Source organism: Tachysurus vachellii, chromosome 14 (assembly GCF_030014155.1).
Source record: "Tachysurus vachellii isolate PV-2020 chromosome 14, HZAU_Pvac_v1, whole genome shotgun sequence".
Lineage (NCBI taxonomy): Eukaryota > Metazoa > Chordata > Actinopteri > Siluriformes > Bagridae > Tachysurus > Tachysurus vachellii.
The window spans coordinates 7468989-7482572 of NC_083473.1; the positions used below are offsets into that span (position 1 = coordinate 7468989).

Genomic DNA, 13584 nt, shown 5'->3' on the forward strand with positions numbered 1-13584 from the left:
ATGCTTCAGTTATGTGGTGTGTGATTTCAGGAATCCTCATTTTAAAAATATTCAAAAGAAAGTATTTATAAGATTAAGATTGTCTGTGTTTCTATGTTTTTGTGTTTGTTTTTTTTACTTATTTTCTGTGCCACACCTGGACTTTACTGTACACTTTATATTTAATCAACAAGTATTCCAAATTACAATACACGCAAAATTTCAATCTTTAAAAAAAAAACAAAAACAAAATATGTTACATATCTACAGTTTGATTGTAGTAGGTCAAATAATGTAACTAATACAACAAGCATTTATTTATTATGTATACTATGATACATATAGTATATCTGTTCTGCATACAATGGCTATATTTTATACAGGTTTGTGTAATTATAGATATACATGTATTTATATGTACATTTTATATTTTAACATTGCATAAAGAATAAAATAAATAACTTACAGGCGGTATGCGTACGAAATAGAAATGCTATGTTAGAGTCGTGTGACATAAACAAAAGAACCTATGATCTGGAGTATCAAAAATGAGCTACATCACGAACACCCTGCAAAAGTAAACAGTCTGGGAGATCTGGAATGACCGCTGGAGGGGAAAAGGACAAGAGGAGAGCTTCAATGGGCCTGTTACTCAGTCTGTGCATGGGGGCTCTTCACCTCCGGATGTCTGTGTTCTCAGGGTCCTCCTGCTCAGCCATTGTGGCATCGAGGCTTGCGCGCCGTGCACCCTGGCCACGACTTCTTGGATGGGTGCTCAGTCCCCCTTTGCCAGGCTTTTCTTTGTCTGCTTGACGCGGACCTTTAGGATGCTCGTGTTGACTTGTGTGGCGCTCCTGGTTGGCAAGGGGAGGTGGCGATGAACAGAAACTCAGGCTGTGACAGAGAGCACCCCAGTTTTGCTCGCACTGTATCCGCACACTTCTGCTAATGGCTTCCTTGACTTCTTCACCGCAGGCTAGTAAGATGTTCACCAGTTCCACATAGGGCCTAAGGAAGAGACAAGGAGACTTTGAACCTCTAGGACCATGTTGCAGAATACAACAGCAAATAGTCCATATTTTGGACCATGAGGAATTCTAAGACTTTTTGTCAAAGGCTGGAACTTTGCCAGCAAAATGAAATGAGAGAAGCAAGACACTGCACTGGACGGTTATGTCACTGTCCCGATGACAGCATGGACCTTCCATGAGACTCTACAAAGACCCACTTAACTCTCTTCTGACTTAAGCCCTCCCATTATGCAATCTTGTGCATAAACATAAAGTTGAAAAACACCCCCCCCCCCCCCCCCCCCCCATACATTTTGTTTATTTAGTTGCTGATTTTGAACTTTTGATAAAAAATATCTATTCAAACATAAAGCAAACATGTAGGTTTGGACACTCCACAGGTTTTTTCTTATGCAAATTTAAGTTCAGAGAAATGTGACATTTAATAGAAAGTGGCTTTGTTGGATTGCTTGGCAGGATCACTAAGCCGCACTCCATGTAAAGGAAGGAACACGCAGGGAACTGGGTGAAGTGAAAGACTGGCCTGTAACTGTGTGAGCACTCACCCTTTTGGGAGCAAGTCCTGGAAGTGGATCATCTCTACAATGACATTAACGTTGTCCTTAGCCGCCGCACACAAGTTGTGCTTTGTGTAGCATTCACGCTGGAGCTGGAACACCATGTCTTTTATGGCAAGGCACTTTCGACTGATGCAGCTGAATTTGTGCCTTAGGCCATGGGCCATGCATTTCAGTGCATCTTTGATAAAAGATTTGCCCTGGAAACACACAAGATTAGATTTTCTTTAGTTGTTTAAGTGTTCAGCAGACCTCTTGCACCACATATAATTTTGTCACACCTGCCAGCATTGCAATACATAAGGAGTATTTCCAAACAGGTGCCCAGTGCTTCTGCTGGTTTAACATGAACCAGCGCAATTCCTGCAATGCGAGTTAAGAGCTCATTTATGTTTCAACACAAATTTTAAGGCCCCTCTGTGATGCAGAGCAGGAACTGTCTTGAGGCTATGTTTCAGGCTGAAAGCTTTTTGCTCCAAATCCACCTGCAGCTTGTGAAACCGGAGCCAAGGCTAAGACCACCTGCCATGGGGGGGGTGGAGGGTCATGACCTCTGTGAGAGCGCAAAGTAGCACTCAGGGACCAAGAAAGGTTTCATTACCTGGGAGTCGAACTTCCCGGCATTGTGCAAGAAGGTCAGGCAGATTTCCTGCAGTCCGCGGATTTCACACGAGTTGTTCTCGAAGCACTCGAACACGCCACAGCCCACATCTCCAGCATTCACCAGACAGTGTTGGATCTCAGCTAAGACAGCCGAGAGAGCAAGAATGTGACTTGTCCATTTAGTAAAAAGGCAGACATCTTTCCTAGAATGCAGATTCCTTTGAGCTTATACCCCCGAATGCACTTTCAGACAAAATTTATACTCCAACCTTTCTTTTTTATACAAGATTGCTACTTGCTAAAGAGCTTGTTTGGAGATTTTGGAGAGAAATAAAGCTAAATGGCACATGAGTATGTATAAAGACATAACCTTTCACCTCATATGGTTGGAAGAAAATCACTTAGTGCCTATTTTAGGCTTTGTTTCTCAACTGAAAATGCAAGAACTGTACTTAGAGGACAGATTTAGCACAGAGAGAGAGAACACGCAGCTGAGGTAATTAAGGTATGCTATTAAAGTCAAACTGGGAGGCATCTGGCAGTGAGTGCCTGAGATGTGGAAAAGCAAGGTTAGCTGTATGGGGGGCAGGATGAAATTATGTTGATCTCACTTTAGAAAAAGGCTGTAAAACAGTGACAAAGGAAGCTAGCGGACAAATAGGTAGCTTGGATGTGACTAAGATTGACATATTCTGTTGGTGTAATGCAAGTGCCTTCCTATTTGTTTGATTAAAAGTCTCAGTAACACTTGCATACCCTAATAATAGTCACTGATTTTGGTTCTCTAGTGTACGGAGATAGATCGTCGCACATGAATAGATTCTGAAATAATTCACCCAGCAGATGACTGCCAGGCAAATGGGCCAGTACTTGTTTAAAGCCTACACCTATTGAAGAAGAAAGGTTCCACTTATCACCATGGAATTTTCTTCAGTTTGTCCCGCTGGGAAGAATACATTAAAGTCCTTAAGTAGCACAATACAACCAAGTGTTTTTCTGTGAGAAATAGTTCCAAATAAAACCACATTTAAAATCCTATGACCATTAATCCATAAACCTTGAGGACCTCTTGGGAATATAGCAGTCTTCACTTAGCATTTTAGCCACATTGAAGCATAAGAAAATCCCAGTGTATAAATATGCAGATGAGCAGTCTTAATAGCCATCATTAAAATTGCATGTGTGTGTATATACAATCAGAAAGATTTACGTAAGATAAGTGAGAATACATCTCATATAGCACATCTCATATATAGTTTGTAAATATAATGAATCCCATAATTGACTTTATTATATTTGAACTTATGGACTGTGGTTGGAAGAATATTTAAGGGGTAAAAATACACTGTCTCATGTGACATCCTACAGGGTTCTTCACTTTGTCCCTATATGGGAACCCTTAAAGTTTCAACGAGTATTTCTAAAGACAATGATTATAAAGTTCACGCATCCAAAAGAAATCCCCTGCCTGCAAAAGTGTGTAAAGTTGTAGTACTGGTGGGCATGAAAGAGATCTTAAACAGTCATGTGCATCTAGTTGCATGATAATAATATGTATTTACTCGTGATTATACGTGTTCTCTGTGACTAAGGCGTGAAGATTCTTTTTGTAGATTGGATGTGTGCCTTATGCGTTCTTTGGCTCTTGAATAACTCATTAACGCGTTGTGAGGTCGCGCCTTCGGTGGACAGCAGCGCACTGTCCGTGATGACGATCGGCGCGCGCCGAGGAAAAGTGAGACTCTCGGTCGCTCCGCGCTGCTTGTGTTGGCGCGCGCGGGGAATGCGCTCGGAGCGCGCGAGCCTGCAGCAGCTTTGCGTCGGGTTACAAGAGGCGATCTAAAGACTACAGCTTCCTACCTTCTTACCTACATACATACATTCATATATACCGAGCACTACTGCTCTAAATCAGCTCCTGCCTCCTGCGTTTCCAACCAACCCCTAAATCTCTGCAGCGACCCTTCTGATTTGATTCAGGATTCAGTATTTCTTGCTGCAGGATAAGTCGTGTCGTTAAAGTTATGCAAATCAGACTGGCTGACATGAGAAAGGCTTAACGCGTGTAATGTGAGGGGTCATTGCATCACTCATGCAGCTCGTATGCTGCTCCTGCTGAAAGTTGCGCCGATGAAGTTGGCTTCCATGCGCGCGACGTTTCATTATTCAGGCAGAGAGCGTTTGCCTGACATCTAAGAATAAGGCTTAGCAATTCCTAGAATGCGGATAACGTGGGCTTTTGCAGAATACGAGCACTAATTCGTGGAAAAAGAAAGGCACACTCCAATAAACACTCTTAAAAAGCAACCGTATACATTACCTCTCATACGCCTACCTTGCGCCGCGCTATTAATAGTTTACGAAGCTATTGGATTTCCGCATCTGCGTGTATTTACAAAGTGATAGTCTTTCCTCGAGATCAGAAAACGCAGCGTTGCTATTTTCCGATCAATTAACCTGTGTTGTTTCGGTATGTCACCCCACGGATCGGGACGTTACCGTGTAATTTACCGTTAACAGGAACGCAGGCTTTTTTCACTTTTGTGCAAAAACAAAATCCATAAAAATCAGGTCACAGTATTAAGAGTAATTATTTGGACTCCTGGTTGGCTGTCTGTGTCCCATCGTGTCATACCTGTATTGTGCAAGGAGAGTCGTCCTTTCTGGTTTGGGCTTGGCGCTTTTTCCGGGAGACTTTCATGAGCGTCGGTGGCGTCTGTTCCCTCCGTCAGCGAGATCACCGAGAAAACGAGCAGCGCCACAGAGAATCTGGTCAACATTTTATTCCCGAGACACCTTTGGATAATCGAGTTTCTCGGAGACACGGAGTGTTTGTGTATGCTGGCGTGTCTCTGTCGGGAATGAGCGCGCTGAAACGGGATGGATGCTGCCTATATCTCCCGCGGCCCGGCCTGTCACTGTTGATGAATCGGTCGAGCAGGTGTTGTCACGTCGCCGCGGCGCAACGACCAATCAGAAACGCCGGCAACCACGGCCAAGTTTTGGGGGTGGGTGTGGAGGGTGTATGTGTGCGTCTCTCTCTCTCTCTTTCTCTCTCTCTCTCTCTCTCTCTCTCTGTGTGTGTGTGTGTGTCGGGGGTGGGGGTGGGGGTTGGGTAGGTGGGGTGCCAGGGGGTGTGTCCCTAGCGAAAGTTGCCCCAGCGCGCCATAACAAACTTGTGAAGTGTGTGCGCGAGCGGATGCATGTTTTATCTCCCTTAAGGAATGTGCCTAAAGTTAAACATGTACCATTATATGTTTTTAAATATATTTGTATAATTCAATACATAACGATTGCCATGAAGCCTACTCCAGGTTAGTGATGTCTTTCTCACTGTTACGATGATCATAAATAAGCTTTAGAGAGATGCGTAAATCCTCTCCATAAGAACATTGGTGTACGGTCATTTAAAAAAATGACACTTTTCAGCTATTTAGGTGGCATGAAATCATAGAATTCAGAGCAAAATCTCCTGTGACATGCTCAAAAACATCACTTACAGTGTTCAGTCAGAGCAAGGCTTTTAAACATGTTGATAATGGTGTTTGATATATTGCACAATCGTATGCATGTATAAATCCACGCCCATTATTCCGTGTAAACTACTAAAAAAACACTATTTCCTATAGATTATAGAAAGAAAATGTCATTTATATTTTATATGTTGGATTAGACTAGAGAAGTGTCATTGCTGCCAGAAAGAATGAGTGCACGCACATTGAAATGAACAGAAGGTGACATTTTACACTGCGTCTCTATGAAAAAGTCACTAATCAACAGACTTAATCATCTTCTGCCTCTATTGTGTCATTGTAGCAGTGTGTGCCAAGTTCACACAGTGGAGAAAAAGAGGGCAACTTTGCTAATGGCTGGCAGAGATTGCATCATTCAAAACCACCCCCGCCCCCAAGGCAGCTGCTCCATTCACACACATACACAAAATCCATGTGAACGTGCAGCACTGGCTGACTCTCTCTCTCTCTCTCTCTCTCTCTCTCTCTCTCTCTCTCTCTCTCTCTCTCTCTCTCTCTCTCCTTCTCACACACACAAACACACACACGTACGTCAGATAGTCTGACGAGTTCTGCCAACAAATGATGGCACAACACCTAAGCCTCTACGACGATGTGGCTTTGATATCACTTTTATTTCAAACTGCCTTTATGTCAATGAGCTATTAATACACTGCACCATGCCTGACTGTAACCAAATCGGTTTTAAAAAGGTATGGCATGCCAAATAAATCAGTTACATATTATATTCACACTATATTAATCCGCCATAGGATAGAATAACGTCTGAATTAATCAGGACACATTGTACTTATTTTTGTCCTTTAGTGGCACTTCAGTATGTGTCTTGCACTGTAATGGTAACTATAGTTCAATAGTATCAATAAATAATGTAAGGGACATCACTGGATCTTAAGGACAAGATTTATTCTAACCGCTAATTAAAAAATATAAACAGTCCTTCATGAGGATTACTTTTATTTAGCATTTAGAATAAACCTTGTCCTTATATATTTGCATGTATGTATATATATATATATATATATATATATATATATATATATATATATATATATATATATATATATATATATACTGTATAAGTATATACAGTATATATATATACTGTATAAGCTTATTATGTCTGGCTTATTATGTCTGGCTTATCTGAATGGTGTCAGATAAGGTGTTGGACTAATCAGTTCTTTAGCAGAGTGTGTTTCATAAAATGAGTTATAAAACTTATAAAAAGTAGCTGGATACTGAAACATTATATATATATATATATATATATATATATATATATATATATATATACATACAGTGATACAGTAATACAGGTGATATAAATTGGACATTAATTCTTTGTTTTGGTGTTTGACAAGAATTCTACCGAGATATTCTCTTGGTAGAATGATTTTTAATTAGTATTTAAATGCCATGCATCGTGCAAAATGAACCAATATTAATGAAATCCAATTCTTAAATCTAGTTTGTGGGCAGAAACTGACCCACCCACATTAACCTGTTACCTCATAAACATCTCTGATACATTATTCGGCTGTCGGCTATAAAATCCCAATGTCTTCTTCATGTTAACTACTGTATACAGTGTGTAAGTGGGTGAAGACAATGATTTATTGTTCACTGTGTAGGTTAGAGAGATTATATAGGGATTAGGCCTATAAAGCTATTTAGGAAAATGAAAAATATTTTAACAGTGTTTAGTCACTGTTTGAAATCTCTTTTGTTTGCACAAATGAAGCGGCGTATAATTAAGACAGAAGACATGGTGAGCAGGTGTGTTTATATATCTGTCGTTATATATATCTTTTGTTATATAACTGTTGTTATATATCTTTTGTTATATATCTGTTGTTCTATATCTGTGGTTATATATTTGTTGTTATATATCTGTTGTTATATATCTGTTGTTATATATTTGTTGTTATATATCTGTTGTTATATATCTGTTGTTATATATTTGTTGTTATATATCTGTTGTTATATATCTGTTGTTATATATTTGTTGTTATATATCTGTTGTTATACATTATATTTGTTGTTATATATCTGTTGTTATATATCTGTTGTTATATATTTGTTGTTATATATCTGTTGTTATATATTTGTTGTTATATATTTGTTGTTATATATCTGTTGTTATATATCTGTTGTTATATATCTGTTGTTATATATTTGTTGTTATATATCTGTTGTTATACAGTATATTTGTTGTTATATATCTGTTGTTATATATCTGTTGTTATATATTTGTTGTTATATATCTGTTGTTATATATCTGTTGTTATATATTTGTTGTTATATATCTGTTGTTATATATACCACTACCAGGTTTAACCATTTTAACATTACACGTTTGGTGCCCGACTTTTATTTTAAAAGTAAAGCTTTTTATTTTATTTACTTTAAATAAAAGCTCAAATGACTTTTTTAAAAAGGGATTCGATGGCCATTGCTTTCCAGGAAATGGAGAGGGAAATAAAATTTCACAGCTTGGAGAGACATGGGCTATGCGAGTCTGCAGTCCAATCTGGAGCAAATCCTTACTGTTGTATTACCTCTGAAAGTGCTTATTTAAGTCCAGCTGGATTCACATAATACAAGTAGCTCGATTGTGTCTTAAGCTGGTGGATGTTGAAATGCTGGTGCCGGTTATTACATGATGATATTCTGTGTCATGTTATTCTGAAGTGAATAAAGATAAAATAGATTTTTACGCATTATTTAGTAGACTATTGTGCTGTTTGAGCCCTCTTTATTCCTCGTTTTCCTGCGCCTCTCCATCTCTCTCCATCTCTCTCTCGCTCTCTCTCGTGCTGTATAGCAGAATGACCGCGTGTCACAAGCTCCACCCAATCCCGGACACACCCTCAGCCTCGACCAATCAGGGGCAGTCTTTCAGACCCCAGCCCTGTAATGGTGCGCCACCTCAGCCTGCTCATGCACTAACACAGGGATGATGGTTTTCTTGCAAGAATAACACCAGTGATTTTGAACGCAAGTGTTAAAACACTTGTATGCATCCTGCCTACGTTTTTTTTTCTACAGACAAAATCTGATCCTGTCAATTGGAAAACAGATGAATGCTATTTCCTTGTGGTTCACTCCAGCATTTGATCTTGCTGATGTTTGTTTATGTGTAATCTATACTCAGAGGCATCGGTATCAGACATAGATATATTAGATTAAATTAAATGCATGGTTAATTTTATTCACCATGTTAAGATAAAACATAGCAAACAACGTTTTGAACAAATGCAACTTTTACAATGATATGAATTTAAACATACAATATAAATATTGTCCTTCATATATTAACATTGTTGAAAACTATTTATTGGTTAATTTGTTCTTTTGCTAGTTTGTTTAATTAATTACTTTTCGTGTTTGTTTCATGTCATGGCAAGAGGATTTGATTATATTTAATTCTACTATAGAACACAACGTTCTACAGTGAGTTCTTGGTATAATTAAGGCTTCTTAACTACCACACATCTAGTCTGAGAAAATCCAGTCTAACAAAATGATTATGAGGTAGTTAGAGAGCTTAGCTATTCTACAGAATATCTATCTATCTATCTATCTATCTATCTATCTATCTATCTATCTATCTATCTATCTATCTATCTATCTATCTATCTATCTATCTATTTATACAGTATGTCTGTTGATTGATGGACGGATGGACGGATAGATAGAGATATGTACATGTGTGTGTTTGTGGGTTTGTATGCTACTGGGATTGAATGGACACGTTAAATGAACAAATTATACCAACACTGGTATAATTTTATTGCTGTAACTTTGATACTTGAAAGAAATGTATTGAGTTTTCAGATTAACAGCAATCTACGTACAGTATACTCTATGAGAAATAAGCACAGACATAAAAGACACAATTTAGATGAAAATCTTAATGAAATGATTATGTTACTTAGAAACATTATTCATATATGAAATGTTGAATTTGTATGAAATAAAACAGAATGTTTATGTGTAATTATACAAAACAATTTCAAGTGGTTTTAGGTTATTAATATCTCAAGAATATTTCTTCATTGCTTCACATGTCTTTAAATACTAAATTTGACTGATCTGACTGACGCTTCCGAGTGTTCCCTGTAGTTTTACTAGTTTTACTACCATTCTGATGGAGAAGTTTAAAAAAAATTTTTTTACTATTTTTTTCACCAAATGGCTTTTTGTTTGTGTTTGTGTGTGTTGGGAAGAGAGAGAGAGCGAGAGAGAGAGAGAGAGAGAGAGAGAGAGAGAGAGAGAGAGAGAGAGAGAGAGAGATTGAGAGGAAACCTGGATGAATAGACAGACTGAGAGGGTGGCTGTGTGTGTGTTGTGTGTGAGGGAGGGAGTGAATGAGGAAGGGAGGGAGTGAGTGATTGATAGAGGAATCATATTTGTCAGGCTTTTTTTAGGATCAGTGATAGGTGGAAAATTGCCAGTGAAGCACCCCCTGAGTGTGTGTGTGTGTGCTTGTGTGCTTGTTTGTGTGTGTGTGTGTGTGTGTGTGTTTGTTTTTGAATAAGTTATTATGCCCAGTTAAGTACATTTCACTATATGCTATGCTGGAAAAAAAGACATGGTGGAGTAAAAAAAAAAAGAAAGCCCACACTGGAGTGTAAACTCACCTGATTTTTAGAAGAGTGTGTCCTGCATTTTTGTTCACCTTAAACAATATGCTGTTCTTGTGTGCCATTATTTATATCGCAACAGTTCCTGCAGTGAGTAAGAACACTTTAACATCAGCCTAACTGTTTTTCTCAAGTTAACATGCATGATGTTATATGAAAAGTATTTGAGCAAAATATAAAACCACATGTTCTATATATGACCATGAAAATGAATAAAGGTCCAAATCAAATATGAAAAAAAAATGTCATGTAATAAATAATTTACATGTGAAAAATAAAAAAAATAAACCTCTATGCTGTTCATATGTGAAAATAAATAAATCATGTCACTACTGATAATAATAATAATAATAATAATAATAATAATAATAATAATAATAATAAAAATAACCACAAATATGACAAAACATGGGACATTTCTGAAATAGTTAGACATGGTCCCAGCCTTGAAATGTCATCTAGAATCAAAATGAAAAAACATATACCTCATGCTTTATGTGTCTCTTGTCTATGACAATATGTATCTCTTAAAAGACTTTAAAATCCATTCTATAAACAAAAAGTCTTTGACAGTTATTATTTTCTACTGTACTGTAAATCATGAGTATCAGGCATGTGACCTCTTACTTCAATTGCCCTGTGTATGAGTCGAGCAGTTGAGGTCATGCTGTGTTTTTTGCATGGTGCTTGGGCAGAGAAATGGGACAAAGGCACAGCCTGACCTAATAAACCCACATAATGAGCCTGAAAGTAGTAGACGTGGTTGTCATCGTGGGTGGCACATAGTGTCATAGCCGGATGAGCAAAGATGGCAGCAATGTGTGTTTATGTGTTTGTGTGTGTGGTGGGGGCTCTGGCTTCCAATGCCAGCATTTATTATGTAACGAGGCAACCAAAGCCTTTTCTGGGTTATGCTGTATTTCATTAGACCCAGTGATGCTATATTACTATATTTATCAATGTGAAGCACAAAAAAAAAAATCAATCAGCCACAGTGGGACACACTCACTCCTCATTAGACATGAATGGTGTATTGTGGTGGACTGGGGGTCTCAGCAGATCATTAAACCCCTTTTTCCCTGTTTACTTTTTGTTTACTAATAGATGCCCTGTTACCCACAAGCAGTGATGATGTACACAGTGGCTTGAGCGTTAATTGGTAATGCTAAAAAAAAAATCCCTGAGCAAGCTCATATACAATGAGGCTGATGTCTTTTTTGGTCTCTCGGAGGTTCTAATCCACTCCGCAGGCACTGAAGTAAAACTGCGATGTGGCAAAAATCTACAACGTTTACCAAGGTCTGTTTAAGCTCTACAGTATATGCACAGGATGTGCCATCACTGTTATCGGTGCAGTATGTGGTCCATGGCACATCAAGAGGACTATTACATGACGTGAGAATCCTTTGCACAGCCTTAAGCCCTTTTCCACTGACAAGATGCCTGTGTTTAATCTTGATATTTTAGCGTTTTTCCACCACCAAAGATGCTTTTATTCGAGCACCAAAATAGTGCTGGCCTGGGAACCAACAATCAATGGCATTAGGAGTTTGAGGGTCATTAAATTACAACTTGAACAGTGTGGGAGGTTTTGATGATCATTGTTGAAAAATGAGCAACATGCACTATGTGGTTCAGAGATAAATAACCATTTTATTGACTATGACAGTAATGTAAACAGAAGCTAAAAAATCTGAGCATACACATATCTGAATGTTGTACAAACATCTGTCATGTAAAGAGTAAAACACATGGGGCATGCTGTTATAGGTAAATAAGCAAAGATGGAGTGGTGTGATGTAGCCCAACATAAAGCAGAGTAATTCATTTTTTTCAATAACAGTATGCCCAGTCATGTACTTTTTGTTTTTTAATGTTAGGTTTTATGGATTTTTTAGCTATGTATGTATTCCAATAACATTCCACAAAGTGTTTTATTACTCTTATTAAACAGCAATTATATACAATTATACTGTATTATAGAAAACGAATCAACACCTTTTACTAAGATGAAAAAGTTTCTCTGTACAAAAGACTGATCCCTGCTTTATTCCAGCACTTTTATTTATTACTACAATAAAGTAATTATCTGATTTTTCTTTTTCTTTGCTGCTAGATTTTTAACAAGGACCAAAAAGATGGATCATATTTCTGCTATTTTGGCATCACAAAAATATTACGCAGTTATTTACGTATAAAAAGCACTTTCTGGTCTCGCTCCACAGTACATGATTGATCTTCTTCCATCTTACTCTCCTACCAAAATGCGACGATCTTGTTATCAACTCTTTCTATCTGTCTCAAAGCCATGTCTGTGGTTGGTCCTAAACTCTGGACCCTCTCATCCCTTTCACAAGAAGTCCAACTCTATACTATAGTTTCTTTTAAAACATATTTTCGTTCTTTGATTTATGATGTTACTTCATGTGATGTTACATGTTGTTTTGTACAGCACTTGGGATCAGTTGTGCTTAAATGCACTTTATAGATAAAATTGGATGTGACTTATCTGAACTTTTCCTTCTGACCAATCAGATTCAAGAGCTTAGCAGCGCTGTGGTATAATTTGCATTACTTCAATTCTAATTGTTGCTAATTACAATGTCACTGTGTGGTGTATAACCAGGGGTGAATGTGACTTTAGATGGCAAAATAATGTTCTCAAAGTCAGATATATAAATATAGCTTGTAAAATCCTGCAGTTGTTATTACTTTTACGTTGTACACATCATTACGGAGCAGTGTGGGTCTTTAATACTGTGGAAATTGGAGCGGTTCAGAGCAGTATCTGGGGCAGAAAAGGGGCAAATTAATTGATGTGATTGATTTGGCCCTGATTGTAGGTAAAAATTCTACACATGGCTGGTTGACCCCTCACATTAATCCACTGCATGTTTTCTCACTAAAACCTTTTCTCCAAGATCAGAGCCCTTTACCTTTAATCACACTATAGAGACAAAGTTGGCAAAAACCAAGAATGCAACACAAACTCTCCCACATAAAACCTATAAAGGAATGACGTGATAAAACATCCAAACAAAAAGATTTTTTAACACAGTTGGAATCTAATTATAGTTTCCATGAAGCCCTGGCCTATAAAATCCACTTCCAAAGTTTTTCTTCCCATCAGCGTGCATCTAATGAACTTCAAGACCATCCAGTGATATTTTTGTCTCACTCAAGCAGAATTTTCTTTCTTTCTAAACTGTATAATTTCCTTGTGAACAAACAT

At 37.9% G+C, this 13584-nt stretch overlaps 2 protein-coding genes across 2 annotated transcripts in view; both read right to left on the reverse strand.

Annotated features, from left to right (window-relative positions):
* Positions 1-13584, reverse strand: part of ndfip1 (Nedd4 family interacting protein 1) — a 424215-nt gene that overhangs the window by 36918 nt on the left and 373713 nt on the right. The gene's annotated exons all lie outside the window — the stretch shown is intronic.
* stc2a (stanniocalcin 2a) lies at positions 250-5204 on the reverse strand. The gene is made up of 4 exons (XM_060886867.1): positions 4806-5204; positions 2169-2311; positions 1556-1767; positions 250-987 (listed from the first exon to the last, which is right to left on the reverse strand). Exons 1-4 carry the CDS (start codon positions 4948-4950, stop codon positions 654-656), a joined length of 834 nt encoding a protein of 277 aa, XP_060742850.1. The 5' UTR covers positions 4951-5204; the 3' UTR covers positions 250-653.

Coding starts and splice junctions, on each gene's coding strand:
- stc2a (XM_060886867.1), bottom strand. CDS start 4,950: ATGTTGACCAGATTCTCTGTGGCGCTGCTCGTTTTCTCGGTGATCTCG. Junction 2,312..4,805: donor ACTCTCCTTGCACAATACAG/GTATGACACGAT, acceptor CGGCTGTCTTAG/CTGAGATCCAACACTGTCTG. Junction 1,768..2,168: donor CCGGGAAGTTCGACTCCCAG/GTAATGAAACCT, acceptor GTGTGTTTCCAG/GGCAAATCTTTTATCAAAGA.